The sequence below is a fragment of the Danio rerio genome, chromosome 11 (assembly GCF_052040795.2).
Source record: "Danio rerio strain M-AB ecotype USA chromosome 11, GRCz13ab, whole genome shotgun sequence".
Taxonomy (NCBI): domain Eukaryota; kingdom Metazoa; phylum Chordata; class Actinopteri; order Cypriniformes; family Danionidae; genus Danio; species Danio rerio.
The window spans coordinates 2,577,207-2,595,648 of NC_141031.1; the positions used below are offsets into that span (position 1 = coordinate 2,577,207).

The following is an 18,442-nucleotide window of genomic DNA, read 5'->3' on the forward strand; positions in this document are numbered from 1 at the left end:
ATGGCGCTCTAGGCTAGTTTTAAACAGCAGATGGTGCTCTAGACTAGTGTTTAACAGCAGATGGCGCTCTAGACTAGTGTTTAACAGCAGATGGTGCTCTAGGCTAATGTTTAACAGCAGACGATGCTCTAGGCTAGTGTTTAACAGCAGATGGTGCTCTAGGCTAATGTTTAACAGCAGACGATGCTCTAGGCTAGTGTTTAACAGCAGATTGTGCTCTAGGCTAATGTTTAACAGCAGACGGCGCTCTAGGCTAGTGTTTAACAGCAGATGGTGCTCTAGGCTAATGTTTAACAGCAGACGGCGCTCTAGGCTAGTGTTTAACAGCAGACGGCGCTCTAGGCTAATGTTTAACAGCAGACGGCGCTCTAGGCTAGTGTTTAACAGCAGACGGCGCTTTAGACTAGTGTTTAACAGCAGACGGCGCTCTAGACTAGTGTTTAACAGCAGATGGTGCTCTAGGCTAATGTTTAACAGCAGACGATGCTCTAGGCTAATGTTTAACAGCAGATGGTGCTCTAGGCTAATGTTTAACAGCAGACGATGCTCTAGGCTAGTGTTTAACAGCAGATTGTGCTCTAGGCTAATGTTTAACAGCAGACGGCGCTCTAGGCTAGTGTTTAACAGCAGATGGTGCTCTAGGCTAATGTTTAACAGCAGACGGCGCTCTAGGCTAGTGTTTAACAGCAGACGGCGCTCTAGGCTAATGTTTAACAGCAGACGGCGCTCTAGGCTAGTGTTTTACAGCAGACGGCGCTTTAGACTAGTGTTTAACAGCAGACGGCGCTCTAGACTAGTGTTTAACAGCAGATGGTGCTCTAGGCTAGTGTTTAACACCAGATGGCACTCTAGGCTAGTGTTTAACACCAGATGGCACTCTAGGCTTGTTTTTAACAGCAGATGGCGCTCTAGGCTTGTTTTTAACAGCAGAAGGCGCTCTAGACTAGTGTTTAACAGCAGATGGCGCTCTAGGCTAGTGTTTAACAGCAGATGGCGCTCTAGGCTAGTGTTTAACAGCAGATGACGCTCTAGGCTAGTGTTTAACAGTAGATGGCGCTCTAGGCTAGTGTTTAACAGCAGATGGTGCTCTAGGCTAGTTTTTAACAGTAGATGCTGTGGCGCCCTAAGGATTATAATTCCTTAATGAAATGTTCATTATATTGTGATTTAGATCTTGCTGTACCTCTGCATGCCCGCTGTGCACTGCGTGATGTAAAGCTGTTCTCCCAAAACAATCCGTTGCATTTAAACTGCTCTCGTGAGAAAGCAAAACATCCACACATTTAGTGGCTCTGTTGGCTGCAGCTACATGTAATGGCGTCTGGCAGAATCTGTCCTGTGTGTTCACATCTGCTCCCTTTTCCATCAGCAGGCCCACAGACACCTGAAATTAAAATAATGCAGTCAGAGTAAAAAAACACACATAAAATACAACATGAAATCAACCTGAACTTACATCATTCTGTGAAGCAGCTGCTCGATGCAGAGGAGTCAACCACTCCTGATCTTTAGCATTAACATTAGCACCTACAACCACAGATGAGCACAGACAACAACAGAAAAACATGAGATTCTGCAGAAAACTGTTTATAACAGCAGAAGGCGCTCTAGGCTAGTTTTTAACAGCAGACGGCGCTCTAGGCTAGTTTTTAACAGCAGACGGCGCTCTAGGCTAGTTTTTAACAGCAGACGGCGCTCTAGGCTAGTTTTTAACAGCAGAAGGTGCTCTAGGCTAGTTTTTAACAACAGACGGCGCTCTAGGCTAGTTTTTAACAGCAGACGGCGCTCTAGCCTAGTTTTTAACAGCAGACGGCGCTCTAGGCTAGTGTTTAACAGCAGACGGCGCTCTGGGCTTGGTTTTAACAGCAGACGGCGCTCTGGGCTTGGTTTTAACAGCAGGTGGCACTCTGGGCTTGGTTTTAACAGCAGACGGCGCTCTAGACTAGATATTAACAGCAGACAGCGCTCTAGGCTAGATTTGAACAGCAGACATCGCTCTAGGCTAGTGTTTAACAGCAGACGGCGCTCTGGGCTTGGTTTTAATAGCAGACGGCGCTCTAGACTAGATATTAACAGCAGACAGCGCTCTAGGCTAGATTTGAACAGCAAATGGTGTTCAAGGCTAGGGATCAAGCATTAAACCCCCTGTAATTGACACTTTGGTTAAAAAGGTCTTCGTGAAGCCACCAATGGCAAAAGAGAACCTTTAATTTTAAGAGTGTCCCAGGACATCCAGCAACTTTGGAGTTGTGACTAGATGATCAGCTGAACTTGAAAGAATACACTGCTGAAACCTCCCAGTACTGCAGATTTGCCTTGTACAACACATTGGGAGGATCAGGAATATACTACACAACTCCTTGTTCAAGCTCTTGTTCCGTCCAGGCTGGATTATTACAACGCTCTATTGGCAGGCCTTCCAGCCAGAACTATAAAGCCTCTGCATCTGATCCAGAATGTGGCATTTAGGGTGATCTCTAATGAGCAGAACAGAGCGCACATGACACCTCTGTTTGTACTGACCGCCAGAAGCTACTCACTTCAAACTTAAGGCACTGATGTTTGCATACAAAACGACCAGTGTCTCTACTGCACGCCTTACCCCAAGTTCATGAATTTCCTGATCTCTCACCTGAACTGATGAGGAGGTCCATGATATGAGCACCACCCACAAACGCAGCGGCGTGCAGAGCGCTGCGACACTCTTGGTCCTGAAACAACACGACTGGACATTACATTACAATTATAATGTCTGTGCATATATGTTGTGCATCTTGTAGCATTGATTAGCATTCATCAGCCATATGGAATAATGCGTTTTTACGAATAAATACAGCATTAGAATTTAAATATATGTCACCCTTTACACTTAGACTTTATTAGTTAATGCATTTATTAACAAACTAATAATGAACAATACTGTGAACAATACACCATTTATTAATTATAGTTCAACGTTTACTAATGCATTATTAAAATTCAAATTCGTGCTAGTTCATGCACCACAAGTTAACACGAACGAACAGTGAACAACTGTAAAAAAGATGAATAAATACTATGATAAATGTGTTGGTCATTGTTTGTTAATGTTAGCAAATACATTAACTAATACAACCTTACTGTAAAGTGCTTCAAATATAATAAATTCAAGTTGTTTCTTCAAGAAGCACAAGATAAAGCAGATACCAATTCGTTGACGTCTTCATTTTGTTCCAATAAAAACTCCAGCATTTCAGCATTCTGGCTGAACACTGCCTGAACCAGGAGAGACTGGGAGAGAGAAAACTTTTGATGAGAAGCTGAAGTGAAAAGTGATGTCATCAACAGTATGTTTGATACAAAATGGCGGACGTGTAAAAGTGTTAATGTTGTCACTGTTTTAAAATGTGTGTGTGTGTATATATATATATATATATATATATATATATATATATATATATATATATATATATATATATATATATATATATATATATATATATATACAGTTAAAGTCAAAATTATCAGACCTCCAGTATATTTTCTTTTCTTTTACAAATATTTCCCAAATTCAGGAATTTTTCACAGTATTTCCTACAATATTTTTTCTTCTGGAGAAAGTCTTATTTGTTTTATTTCGGCTAGAATAAAAGCAGTTCTTAATTTTTAAAAAATTATTATTATTATTACTGTTATACAATGACTTGCCTAATTAACCTAGTGAAGCCTTTAAATGTCACTTTAAGCTGTATAGAAGCGTCTTAAAAATATCTAGTCAAATATTATGTGCTGTCATCATGGCAAAGATAAAATAAATCAGTTATTAGAAATGAGTTATTAAAACTATTGTGTTTAGAAATGTGTTTAAGAAACAGTTAAATTCTGCAGCTCTGCGGATAATTGCAGTAGCGGATGTGGAAAATTTTATATTGTATAGTTTGAAACATCACCAAACTCAATGAATGCAGGAGAAACAGAAGAATCCCATTGAGAAAGACAGACAGACTGAGCCGATCATGCCAGAATCCTTCTAGAATAATCACACGGTTTACTGAGAGACAGTAAACAGTTATTAATCAGTCCATAGGGGATTTTTAATGGACATTTGTTTATATATTTCTATCCAAAAATGACTGATTTTGTGGCCGCTTTTTCTGTGTTTCCAGAACAAAACCTTTTATTTCAAAGTAAATAACACCTCACGCCCCATTCACACGGGGCTTCAGCATCAACGCTTGACTGAAGGCGTGTCTGAAGTTGGGGCTGAAGCTATCGTCATAGCAGCGTCAGCCAATGAAATTCAGTCAGCAATAGGCATCTGTCTAGCTGGTGTATTTGCATACAGCGATCTGATTGGCTGACGCTTCCATCGGCGCTTGAAAAGTTGAGCTAGTCCCAACTTCTGCAGCGAGCAACACCTCTGAAGCGGCGCCGACAGATCCACAATGCAGTTGCAACATTCACACACACACTCATACACTATGGCCAATTTAGCTCATCAATTCCTCTATAGCGCATGTGTTTGGACTGTGGGGGAAACCGGAGCACTCGGAGAACATGCAAACTCCACACAGAAATGCACAGACCCAGCAAACCAGTGACCTTTTTGCTGTGAGGTGATTCTGTCGCCCCATTTCAATAATTTGTCATTTATCTTGTGCTTTAAATGGATCAAAACAATCAAAGAAACAGGCATAACAAATAATACAATCAGTCGATTCTTCGTTTTTAGGATAGTTACGGTAATTACTTAGGACAGCTACGCAAATTAAGCTAGATTTACTAAACATTTTGCTTCAGTATAAATATACAGCAAGTTTCAAGTAAATGCACTCAAACAATATGTGTAGTATATAAAAACAATGCTCTCCATCAATGAATGAACAAATAAATGAACCTTTATCACATTAAATAAAAAAATAAACAAGCACATCACAAATAAATAATACAAAACAAACTTACATTTTAACTTGACAACTAAATAAACAACCTAAAAGCTAGTTTTACAGAGGCTGGCTGAGTATATTTACAGAACACGTGTATTAAAATGAAAATAAAACTAACACACACAGAACAAGACATAACGTTAAAGTTCACCCCAAATTTAAAAAAGTCGTAATTTAATCACCCTTTACTTGATTTAAATCTTTATGAGTGTCTTTCCTAAGTTGAACACAAAAGAAGATATTTTGAAGTCTCAGTTTTTCTATGAAATTCAAAAGTTACCGGTTTACACTTCTTAAAAATATCTTCCTTTGTGTTTAAGAGAAGAAAGAAACTCATAAAGATTTGAAAACAAGTAAAGGGTGTGTGACTTGTGATTTTTTTTATTTTGGTGTGAACTGCCCCTTTAAAGCTGCCCTCAGTAAACGACACGTTGAAATAAGCAGTAAGTTAAATACACGACGTTTACCTGCTCGCTTATGTTGAGTGTCCCCATCTCCTCCCACTAGTCAGGTCGTTGTTTCCTCATTGGGACAGAAGACGGACAATTCGGTAATAAATGACAAAAGAAAGTTTCCTTCGAGCGTTAATAATGACCGGTGATCAGTGAGAGGGGATCTGCTTGTGCAGCTGCGCTGTAATATGAACCTGCAGCCGGTTTACAGCGCCACCTGCTGCTCTATAGGGGAAGTTAGCGCTTGTATCTTCTATGGAAATGATATGTATTTGTTTTCATTTATTTTCATCTTATTTTCTTTTTTTAAGTATTTGTTATTCTTTCATGTATTGATATTTTTTAATCTTTTGTTAGGCCTACATTTGTGCCATGAATGAGTATTGATTTGTATTCAAGTCACCTAATATTAGTACAAATTACATGTCTTATGTATCTCCTGTGTTACTAATATTAATTGTAAAACATGTATGGAATGAAATGTATTAATTGTAAAAGAAACGGAAGGAAGCCATCTATAAAAGCCTGTTTCCACCATAAAACAAATAAAAAAGGGTTAGTGTGAATTTCTTTTCATTAAATCTTTATTCTTTTATTTTGAAATTATGTGAACACAAAAAATATGACAATCAGCATATAACAGTGAGCATTAGAAATACATGTAATAACCAAATGAATGGAGGTTATTAAATAATAATATAATAATAGTGCCAACAGCATCAATGATAGTGAAAATAAGTAGGATAAACTAAAATATAAATGACAGTACACTTAATATTCTAAGAGATATACTAAAACAAAAGATATTTGTTTAAACTCTGTTTTTCTATCATTTAAACCCGTCTATAGTGTAAACTAACATCACATTAATTAATTATCTTCAACAGAAACGTCTTATTTTGCCATAGCAAAAAGATCTAAAAATGTGTTTGTTTTGTAAACATTTAAACTTAGACCACATTATTCAATTATCTTCAACAGAAAGGCTTCTTTTGGGATAGGAAAATGTCTAAAAAGCTAGCCTTTTTTTCTATCATTTAAACCTGTGATTGAAACTTACACCACTTTAATCAATTACCATACCTTTTTTGTTGTCGTTGCAAACATTAAAACGTAAAACCACAATTGTCTTCAACAGAAATGTCTTCCTTTGGTATAGCAAAAAATCTAAAAATCCTTTTATTTTTACAACTTTTAAACCCGCTTATGATGTAAACCAAGACCACATTCATGAATTACCTTCAACAAAAATGTCCTCTTGTGTAAACATTGAGTTAGGTACATTAATAAATTATCGTCAGCAGAAAAGCCATCTTTTGGTATAGCAAAAAATGTTTTTATTTTTCTAACATTTAAACTCAGACCACATTAATCAAATAAATTCTACAGAAATGTCCTCTTCAGGCGTCAAAATGTCTAAAAATCTAATTTTCTAACATTTATACTTAGATCACAAAAGTCAAATAAATTCTACAGAAATGTCCTCTCTAGGCATCAAAATGTCTAAAAATCTATTTATTTATTTCTTTGTAAACATGTAAACTTGGACCACATTAATCAATTACCAACCTGCAGCACAAAAAACATTCTGAGATATAATACAGTAAATAAATGTGTAGTTGTAATTGTTGATAAGACGCATTTTGGATGTTTTCTTTACTTTAGCAATAAAAAGTCATTTATTTTAGTCACAGAAATCATACTAAATGCAAGCAAAATGGATGAACTTTAACGTATCAAATAACTTTTGTGAAAATAAAATACCAAAACTGTGTGCAAGAAAGAAGACTTTATTAAATGTTCTTTGTGGCTTTGCTAATACTCAAGTTCGGCATCTGACAGTAAGTGCTTTAATGTATAAAAATGCCATCAGACTTTACTAATTCACAACTGCGATGGAAAAAAACCCTCTAAAAATGCAGACATTCCCATTGCTTTTGCTTGTGAAGACAAGAAAAAAATTGTATATATACACTTTGAGTTTGTTTTTCTTTTTTAAATATTTCCCGAATTATATTTAACAGAGCAGGAAAAAAAGCAGGGAAAAACAAGAAACAAAGATGATAGTTTAACCATGAATACAAAAATACTCACAATTTATTTGCCCTTAAATAGCTCCGAATGTTTAAGAGCTTCATTCTTATATTGAATCACAAAAGAAGATATTTTGAAGAATGTTGAATACCACTGATATCCGCTGCAGGACAAACAAATACAATGGCGGTCAACTGTTTCAAACTAGGTATCGCTGCAGCCCGCAGACCTCCAAGTGGGAGGGATTACACTGCAAGTAGGTTGGGGGACCTCCAAGTGGGAGGGACTTACGCCACAAGTAGGTTGGGTTTAGGTGGTGTAGGTGGAGTAAACATTAGGGTAGACATTCATAAAGTACAATATTGGACTCAATGTCACGTACAAGACATTAAATAAATAAAAACTCCAGGTTTGTACAGCCCACTTAGAGCTCAAAGGCCCATCCACTTGGAGTTGGCTCCAACCTCCGTTTATACCGTTCTCAATTGTTTTGGTGTATGGTTTAAAGGACACCTATTACTCCCCTTTTTTACAAGATGTAAAATAAGTCTCTGATGGTTCTAGTGTGTGAAGTTTCAGCTCAAAATACCACACTAATAATGTTTTACAACTCGAATCTGCCTCTTTTAGGCTTTGATCCAAATTGTGGCATCTTGGTGACTGTCGCTTTAAATTCAAATGAGATTGAGCTCTTTTCAGAAGAGGGCGGAGCTACAGATGCCTGTCAGCATAGTGGCAGATTCAAAAACAAGACTAACTTCCTATGCCGAGGTGTCCAAACTCGGTCCTGATGGGCCGGTGTCCTGCACATTTCAACTCCAACTTGCCTCAACACACCTGCAAGGATGTTTCTAGAAAGCCTAGTAAGAGCTTGATTAGCCAGCCCAGGGGTCCGTTCTTCGTACGTGGATTACTCAGTTAGCTGGATTTGGATATTGACGATTTGACACGATCCAGGATCGTTTCGTTCTTCAAAGCTGATCCGAGAGTTGTTGTCATAGCAACAGTTCTGCTAGGTAAAACCTGATCGGGAGCAGGCTCAATTCATATAAACAGGATTAGATCGGCTCAGTTCAAGCAAAGATAATAGATAAAAGTATGTTCCGAATTCTGATTTTCTTACAGTAGTAGTTATATACACTTGGAAAAATGGTACATATTTTTTAACAATATATATATATAGTTATAGTCATTAATAAAATAAACAGTTATACATATTAATAAAACTTATGCAATCTGCACCCTCGAAATGAAAGTACAAAGACTGCCACCTGGTGGTGCAAAGAGAAAACTTATTGATAAGAACTTTTTAGATTGCTTTAGTACAAATTTACAAATTGTGTATAATAGAAATGCACAATATGTCACTTTTTTTAAAGCAATAATTCATTTATGCAGTCATAAACATGTTTTGATAGTTAATATGCCGGTGATTTGTTGCTAAACAAAAGTTGCAGACGCCTTTATATCAAAATGCTTTTGTAAACAACCAGTTATTCTTTACACCGATTAAAAAAACGGCTACTATAATAAAGAAAATCTTTTCTAAATGTAGAACTAAATACACTGATTTGCATTGAAATACATGATGATACACTTGACACATGAAAGTGTAAAGCCTGCAGCTCACAACAAATGTTGAAGGTTATCGCGTGTCATATTTAACAAACCGTTTACTGCTAATTTGACGTAATTTTGCTCACATGGATAACTGAATATTAATCAGATGATGTCATTACGCTGCTGTGCCGTCAGCCAATCGTTGCATTGCTGATCATGATTTCGAGGATCGATAGATCTGTCCTTCACAACACACGCATCGATCTCAGATCAGTTCATCCTGACATTATAATCTGATTCGCAAACTTGTTTGAAGAACCAAATTAGCCAGAGATCAGTTATCAAGATTAACAGATCCGGGATCTGCCAAATAATCTTAGATCATTTAAGCGAGGTACGCAGAACAGACCCCAGGTGTGTCTGATTGGGGTTGGAGATCAAATCTGCAGGACACCGGCCTTCCAGAACCGAGTTTGGACACCCCTGTCCTATGCTAATGAGGGAGAGATGATCACTAGGGGGTGGGGCTTTCCCCTTTAGTACAAAGGGAGAATGTCAATAAAAGTGTTTCTGCAGACCATTTCTATAATAAACCATTAGAAGCTAGTTACATTCACATATTTTTGCTGCACAACTGTTTTGAAACCCCTTATAAAAGTGATTTTTTGTATAACAGGTCCCCTTTAATGGTTAACATTTTTCAAAATATCTCCTTTTTTTGTTAGACAGAAGAAACCATCTCAAACATCAATAGATGATGACAGAAATGTAATTTTTGTGTGAACGAGCCCTTTAAAGACTAGTAATCTGGTCAGATTCATGAAATGTGAGGATACAAAAACAAAGACAAACTAATAAGAACTCTTAATAAATATCCTGCAAGACGTTTTCTAAACTAAACACTAAGTGCACTCAAATGTGTTTTAAATATAAAAGTACGCCATTGGAGAGACTCGAGAAGAGATCTCGCTTCAGCTGTAGAAAGTCAGCTTTAATTGATGACGATGAACAGTTGTGATGGAGAAGCCATTGATACAGCTGAACAGGTCAACAGTAACCCATGGGGTCCAGTACATTACATAGGCTCAGCTTCCTCACACATTATTCTCCATGGGTGAAGCTGCGGACTCGTGTTAGAGCTCATCATGATGGATGTTCAGCGCGTGGTCACAGAGATCTGTGGGAATACACAATAATAATGTGAAAAATGTGTTGGCCATACACTTCTAGAGAAAATATTTGACACACTATCATGCATTGTTTTGTGAACTGAAATGTGGTCATACAGTTTTCAAAATATTTAACAAGCACGCTTGGGATTAATGGATGAAAAAGAAAAATGAAAACTTACTTTACAGATAAAATTTCCAAAGTACTTGTGGCCAATGCCTATGCCACTGTAAGAATTGAAATATTGCAAATATTCTGATATCTTTGACAATTCAAAACATGAGCTGAAAACAGAGACTGGTAACTTCACAACTCAGCAAGGGGAATGCGGGAAAAACCAGTTCCTGCTGCATTTGCATCTGAGTCTGCTTCATCCCCCCAACTCACACATATGGTCATTTCAATGTTTGAATGTTCTAGAATTAACCAAACTGACTTTAACTATCATGTTTGATATCATTTGAAATGTCTCAGTGCGATTGGTACAATGGTCTCATTCTCTCAGAAATAGACATAATCAGAACAATAAATATATAACTTCAGGCATCTTTTGATCCACTGTGAGGGGTGTGATACTAAGTGTGAATGCCTTTTGTTATACATTCACACCCCCTTCCTTGAGGGAATTCTTGGATTATTTAAGGTAAGGCCTTAGAAGGACTCAGGGCGATTCTGCCTAACCAGATCAGCCCATAACATGGGGTCTGCCCCATGTTATGTATATTTCAAAGTCAGGAATGCATCTTTTTCATCTTGGATTTATCTTTGATAATTTGATGTTTTGTATTGATCGTTTATGAATTGACTGATTGAATTGGCATAATACATTTACCTGACTAATAAATTGTTATGTTTTGAATGATTCAAACAGAGTTCGTGTTATTATCTTTAGTAGATTGTGGTAATTTCATAACACCACAAGCCCCTGTACAGGTTAGTAGCGGACTAGAACACGGTAGATGGAGCATTGCGGCACGTTACACGATGTCTCTAGAGCTCCGACTAACAAATTGGCATTTATTCATGTATACTTAGGCTGTAAAAGGATATCTAAGGGGATAGTCCTTCACCCGATAAACTTTTAATACTATTTAGATAGTATAGTGATTATTCAAAGTTACTACTAGTTTGAGTACGACTGGTCTGCTTAATTCTATAGTAATGATCGTTATATGACTAAATAGCTCTGTCTGATTTAGGAGGTAGCAGACCTATGGGGACCGCATAAAAAATATCCTAATCTGAGTAAGTAGGGTTCTGCCTTTTTAGGATAGCGGTCAATCGCCCCTGTTTAGTGACCAAGACTGACATGCTTGTGCTTAAGAAATTGTATACTCGGCCGGTACAAGATTCAGGATGTTATAGAGATCCCAATGAACGAGAATAACATAAAATGATGAACCGAAGAGAATATTCAATCATAATCTAAATTAATGTGAAAGGAAACAAAATAATCTTATCAATGTTTTATAATTGGAGTCAGATAAAACGAGGATAAACATATTAATATTCTAAACCATCTCATACTAAAATTGGAGTCAGATATGAGTTAAGTTTAATATAAATCAACATTGTGCACTGGAAAGACCGAACATGCAGTGAACCTTCATCCACCATTGGATACCGTCATTGGACCAACTGGCTGGACCTTACACCACTGATGACAATATTGGTTGAAATGTTCACCACAATGGATGTGCATAACATCATTTATAGTTATATTTTATATATATATATATATATATATATATATATATATATATATATATATATATATATATATATATATATATATATATATATTAAGGGTGTCATGATCCTCCAAATCCTCGATTCGATTAGATTTTCGATTCTAAAGTCACGGTTTGATTCGATTTTCGATTTAAAAAAGAAAAATTTAACAAAATCATAAACAAATCATACAGTAAATGAATATAGATAAGTAACAGACATAATTACTACCTATCAAATCACTTTTTCCGCGGGACTTGTGAATAGGCAGAGTGATCTGTGTCATTATAATGGCGTCTGTAAAAAAAGGTGCACAACCACGCAACAGTACCTGAGGTGTTCGCTAAAATTACCAAGTAAAAGATTGAAAGTAAAGAGTGTGAAAGTAAAAGATTGAAGCTGACTGCCTGGACCCGCTGACTGCCTGGACCGCGGGATCCCAAGAAAGTAACAGGACAATAAAATTTAATATGAAAATATATGCAAACAATTTAAGCTGTCCTCTTAAATTTACCTAACAATTTAAACAATTTACCTGTCCTCTTACTGCAGAGCTTGTCTTTTACATTGTCTGTCTCATGAGCAAAGAATTCAATAAGTTCATCCTCATGCTGCTCCACGATTGTTTCACACTGGGAAAACACACACACACACACACACACACACACACACACACACACACACACACACACACACACACACACACACACACACACACACACACACACACACACACACACACACACACACACACACACATATAAATATAAGAACGATTATTTATAAAAATGTATGCATTCAATAAATTTTACCAAGCAATCCTGGAAGGACTGATAAATGAGAAAAACAATCTGAAAATAAAAAGCAATCAACTAAACAGCAAAAAAAGGTATATATACGCTTGCATGACCGCACAATTTCCAAGCTTTTTTGTGTGTTATTCAGTTAATGACTCTTTATTTTCACATTGACTTTCTTATTTTTCAATATATTTTTTTGGTCTTTGTCCACTAAAGTTTTGTTCATTTTATTTGGCTCAAATCTAATCCCATAAATATGTACATTACAAATGGGGTCTTACAGCAAACTTTAAGCTGGAGCTGACTCTGGAGTCAAACGCCACATCAGAGAGGTCCATTGCCGTGCCATCCCGGGACGTGTGTCTCACGTATGTCTTCCGATCAGTAACAGGATCGACGCGTTCACCGTAATCATTCATCTTCTCACAAACCTCTTCCATCAGCTCGAGTAGATGACCCTCTGAGCGAGAGTATGGGACCTGAAGATGTAAAGCAAACATGTGAAGATGAAAATCTGTAAATTGAAAGAAAAATAAATAAATAAAATAGGAAAGCACCAATGCATCAGTTGCAGATATTTGATTAATTTAACTTTATTGACTTTTCTTAAGCATAAAAATACAGTAATTCGTTTGGTGTTAAAGGTGCCATATGTAAGTATTGACTCTTCTAAAGTAAAAAAATGCGATCATATTTTTGCAGATATTTAAAAACATGCTAAGTGAACATACTTGTTTATCTGAAAAATGTTGCTAAAGTCAGATATTCTTCTTTGAAAATGTTTGAATGTTTGTCTTTGTTTTGGTCTCTATAACCAGCCCACTGCCAGTTTACCCAGTCATATTTCAGCATCTCATGTTGATATGTTGAAAAACACAGCATATTCAATTTGATATTAAAATATTTTGAACAATAAAAGATACCGATATTAAAATATTTTGAATAATAAAAGAAACCGATATTAAAATATTTTGAATAATAAAAGTAACCGATATTACAAATATTTTGGACTATAAAAGAAACCGATAATAAATTATTTGAACAATAAAAGACACCAATATTAAAATGTTTTGAACAACAAAAAAAAAAGATATTAAAATATTTTGAATAATAAAAGAAACCAATATTAAAATATTTTGAACAACAAAAGAAACCAATATTAAAATATTTTGAACAACAAAAGAAACCAATATTAAAATATTTTGAACAATAAAAGAAAACGATATTAAAATGTTTTGAACAACAAAAAAAGATATTTAAAATATTTTGAATGATAAAAGAAACCAATATTAAAATATTTTGAATGATAAAAGAAACCAATATTAAAATATTTTGAACAACAAAAGAAACCAATATTAAAATATTTTGAACAATAAAAGAAACCAATATTAAAATATTTTGAACAACAAAAGAAACCAATATTAAAATATTTTGAACAATAAAAGAAACCGAGATTAAAATATTTTGAACAACAAAAGAAACCAATATTAAAATATTTTGAACAATAAAAGAAAACGATATTAAAATGTTTTGAACAACAAAAAAAAGATATTAAAATATTTTGAATGATAAAAGAAACCAATATTAAAATATTTTGAACAACAAAAGAAACCAATATTAAAATATTTTGAACAATAAAAGAAACCAATATTAAAATATTTTGAACAACAAAAGAAACCAATATTAAAATATTTTGAACAATAAAAGAAACCGAGATTAAAATATTTTAAACAACAAAAGAAACCAATATTAAAATATTTTGAACAATAAAAGAAACCGAGATTAAAATATTTTGAACAACAAAAGAAACCAATATTAAAATATTTTGAACAATAAAAGAAACCAATATTAAAATATTTTGAACAATAAAAGAAACCGAGATTAAAATATTTTGAACAATAAAAGAAAACAATATTAAAACATTTTGAACAACAAAAGAAACCAATATTAAAATATTTTGAACAACAAAAGAAACCAATATTAAAATATTTTGAACAATAAAAGAAACCGAGATTAAAATATTTTGAACAATAAAAGAAAACAATATTAAAACATTTTGAACAATAAAACAAACTGATATTTAAAATATTTTGAACAATAAAAGAAACTGATATTTAAAATATTTTGAACAATAAAAGAAACTGATATTTAAAATATTTTGAACAATAAAAGAAACTGATATTTAAAATATTTTGAACAATAAAAGAAACCGATATTAATATATTTTGAATAACAAAAGAAACCAATATTAAAATTTTTTGAACAATAAACGAAACCGAGATTAAAATATTTTGAACAATAAAAGAAAACAATATTAAAACATTTTGAACAATAAAACAAACTGATATTTAAAATATTTTGAACAATAAAAGAAACTGATATTTAAAATATTTTGAACAATAAAAGAAAACAATATTAAAACATTTTAAACAATAAAACAAACTGATATTTAAAATATTTTGAACAATAAAAGAAACCGATTAAAAAATATATTAAATAATAAAAGAAATCGATATTAAAAATATTTTGAACAATAAAAGAAACCGATATTAAAATATTTTAGACAAGAAACTGATATTAAAATATTTTGGACATTAAAAGAAACCATCTGCACTTTAGAGTCCAGATTTTTCTAAAGCAGCAAAATTCATAACTTGCAGCAACAGCACTGGCTTTTTAAATGAAGTTTATTAAATAAATACGGTCTATTATATTTCAATTAAAAGTTTAATTTAATTTAAAAGTTTAAAGTGAATAGATCTATATTCAGTAAAACTAAACTAATAATACATTTTTAAAAACTATAGTACTGTTTGCAACTGACCAATATCGGTGAATATCGGTATCAGTAACGGATGATTTGTTTTGTTAAAATTGGTATCGGTTAAAAAAAATCATATGGTTGCATGTCTAAAAACATGCAATTAGTGTAAATACAAAATAACAATCCATCACCTCTCGTACTGACTGACTGCCATCAGGATTGATCCTAAATGATCCAGTCTGGATTGTTTTCTTGGGATCGATTTGCGATATTTCCCACTCCATTTCATCAACTAACGCCCTGCATGCTGGAAAACAACAACAACAAAAAATGCAGAATACATTATATTAATTAAGTATTATATTAATCAAGGTTCCATTACTAAGAACAAAACATTTCTTACAGTATTTACTCATCTTTGCTGTTATCGGTTAATGAAAATACTCATTAATTATTATATTTCTTGTTATAGTAATTACTAATGTCTAACTCCAGATTATTAATGTATGAATAAATGTTGAACTATCATTATTTTTATTTTCTAAACTTTATTATTATTTATTTTTAAACTTTTATTATGTTTTAAAGGGGACCTATCATGCCCCTGTATACGAGATTTAAAAAAGTCTGATGTCCCTAGAGTGAGTATGTGATATTTCAGCTCACACAAGTAATGTTTCATAACTCTTTGAAACTGACCCTTTTAGCCAAATTGTGCCATTTTGGTGACTGTTGCTTTAAATTCAAATGAGATTGTGCTCCTTACAAAAGAGGGAGGAGCTAAAAATGCCTATGCATCATGATGTTATCTCTGTCAAAACTAAAAATGTTAAATTAAGCTGCAGTCATACTAGAGTTGGAGCATGCGAAATTCTGTCATACGGCGCTGCGAAAAGGGGCGGGATTAAACAAGATGATTAAACGTTTTAAAAAAGTGAGTGATTGGTTGATATTCAAAATTTCTGTCCAGTGAGGTCATGTTTTGATCCTCGATTGGTCTCACGCAGTCAAGTGATGCAATTTCACAGGTCAGAGTTCACTATGCTTGAACTTTGCAACACAGTGAACTGCGAAACATGACGTACGAACTTGCTTTTCCGGTCTAACGCATTCGTGTGCGTATGAATGGAAGTCTTTGGGAAGTAAAGTCCAGTGTGACCGCAGCTTAAGTCTAAGTTAAACTCTAATGACGAACGGCTGCTTCTCACTCAGGGCTGTCTATGCTAATGAGGGAGAGATCGTCACTAATGGGCGTGGCTTTTCCCCTCTGACACATACAAGAGGAGAATGTCAATCAAAGTGTTTCTGCAGACTGTTTTTATCAAGTTTGATTATAAAAATTTAATTAATTAATTCTAAGCATTAGAAGCTGGTTATATTCACATTCTATTGCCACAACATTGTGTTTAAATCCCATGTAAAAAGTGATTTTTGCATAATAGGTGCTCTTTAATGTCTAAAAACAACAGTATGTTACACTTTTATGCATGAAAACCTCAAACTTTAAGTAGTTTGAGGAAGTATTTATGAAATTATGAACAGATCATAATGGCGAATTGTCCTGCAAAACATATACAATCTATTTATATAAAATATATAATTTAAGTCATGCAGAAAAAGGATTAAAATGGCACAAATACCTCCACATTTGACGTCTTGACCCTGTCTGGCGCCTTGGACAAATGATAGGTGCACAGACAAAAGTGCACAGAAGATAATAATATGATACTGCTTTTCCATAACCACCTGCAAAACACATATTTATGAAAATGCACAATAATATATGACGATAATGAGGAACAACCGCAACATGAGACTGCTGTGGTAAAACTCTGAATGAATGGGTTATATTTAACAAACTCCATCGAGCAATAAATGCGGTGTGTCGATGTAAACACTGAGTTCAGTTCACGCAATTTGTGAAAAAATATAACAAACCTTTTGCTTTAAATTCGCCGCACACACACGCGCTGGTGAACTGATGACGTGCACACCGGGCTGACTGCTGATCTGGGATCTGCCACAAGCTTTTCTTGTTCTTCTTCACTACTATTGGCTGCTGTGTATTGCTTTACTGCCGCCAACCGAACTGGAGCGTCCAAAAGAAACACAAATATACAAGTTTACAGCGTGTTTATACCTTTTATCCAGTCATTGGTTTATACACTGTATACAATGCTGGGTTCCACACTATTACTTCATGTTGTCGCAACCCAAATCAATTAAGCTAATTTTACAAATTGAAATGGACTGAACATAAAACAATTAAGTTGTCTAAAATATTGTAAGAATTCTGTTGTTTCAGCTCATTATAAATAAGCAGTTTGATCAAACTTTCATTGATTCAATCATTTTTATTTTTCGGCTTAGTCCCTTTATTAAACTTGGGTCTACTGAAAAACCAGCTTAAACCAGCCTAGGCTGGTTGGCTGGTTTTAGAGGGGTTTTGTCCATTTCCACCCTAAAGAAAAATCCAGCTTAAACCAGTCTAGGCTAGTTGGCTGGTTTTAGCTGGTCGGCCAGCCTGGTTTTAGAGGGGTTTTGGCCATTTCCAGGCTGGTTTCCAGCCATTTCCAGCCTGGTCTTAGCTGGTCAGGCTGGGAGATGACCAGCTAAAACCAGCTTGACCAGCCTAGCCAGGCTGGGAGTCCAGCCAAAACCAGCTATGTCCAGCTTAAACCAGGCTGGTCAAGCTGGTTTTAGCTGGATTTATCTGGTCATTTTCCAGCCTGACCAGCTAAGACCAGGCTAGAAATGGCTGGAAACCAGCCTGTAAATGGCCAAAACCCTTCTAAAACCAGGCTGGTCAACCAGCTAAAACCAGCCAACCAGCCTAGGCTGGTTTAAGCTAGATTTTTCAGCAGGGCAGGCTGGTTTCCAGCCATTTCCAGCCTGGTCTTAGCTGGTCAGGCTCAGAGATGACCAGCTAAAACCACCTTGACCAGCCTAGCCAGGCTGTGAGCCCAGTCAAAACCAGACATGTCCAACTTAAACCAGGCTGGTCAA

At 35.1% G+C, this 18,442-nt stretch overlaps 2 protein-coding genes and 1 long non-coding RNA gene across 9 annotated transcripts in view; 1 reads left to right on the plus strand and 2 right to left on the minus strand.

Annotated features, from left to right (window-relative positions):
- ankrd52b (ankyrin repeat domain 52b) overlaps nucleotides 1-5,543 on the minus strand; it is a 34,333-nt gene extending 28,790 nt beyond the window's left edge. For all 4 annotated transcript variants that reach the window (XR_015502198.1, XR_015502197.1, XM_087272981.1 and 1 more), the window contains exons 1-5: nucleotides 5,393-5,543; nucleotides 3,187-3,270; nucleotides 2,633-2,711; nucleotides 1,457-1,527; nucleotides 1,184-1,384 (exon numbers count right to left, since the gene is read on the minus strand). Coding sequence is in view for 2 of the 4 variants with exons in the window: in XM_087272981.1 (XP_087129107.1) it covers nucleotides 1,184-1,384; nucleotides 1,457-1,527; nucleotides 2,633-2,711; nucleotides 3,187-3,270; nucleotides 5,393-5,419 (462 nt within the window). In the remaining 2 variants the exon portion in view is untranslated. The remainder of the gene's footprint in view (nucleotides 1-1,183; nucleotides 1,385-1,456; nucleotides 1,528-2,632; nucleotides 2,712-3,186; nucleotides 3,271-5,392) is intronic.
- A 189-nt stretch (nucleotides 5,544-5,732) lies between these two features.
- Nucleotides 5,733-10,094, plus strand: LOC147841622 (uncharacterized). The gene is made up of 2 exons (XR_015502227.1): nucleotides 5,733-8,301; nucleotides 9,386-10,094. It is a non-coding gene; the product is annotated as an uncharacterized LOC147841622 (long non-coding RNA).
- On the minus strand, nucleotides 7,148-17,440 carry cnpy2 (canopy FGF signaling regulator 2). Of its 4 annotated transcripts, none has more exons than XR_015502076.1 (7): nucleotides 17,375-17,440; nucleotides 17,077-17,182; nucleotides 15,628-15,743; nucleotides 12,954-13,151; nucleotides 12,408-12,504; nucleotides 9,487-10,148; nucleotides 7,148-8,198 (listed from the first exon to the last, which is right to left on the minus strand). XR_015502076.1 is itself a non-coding variant. In NM_001039826.2 (6 exon segments), coding segments are annotated over 5 exon segments (555 nt in total). In that variant the 5' UTR covers nucleotides 17,177-17,182; nucleotides 17,375-17,419; the 3' UTR covers nucleotides 9,685-10,104.
- Nucleotides 17,441-18,442: the final 1,002 nt, after the last annotated feature.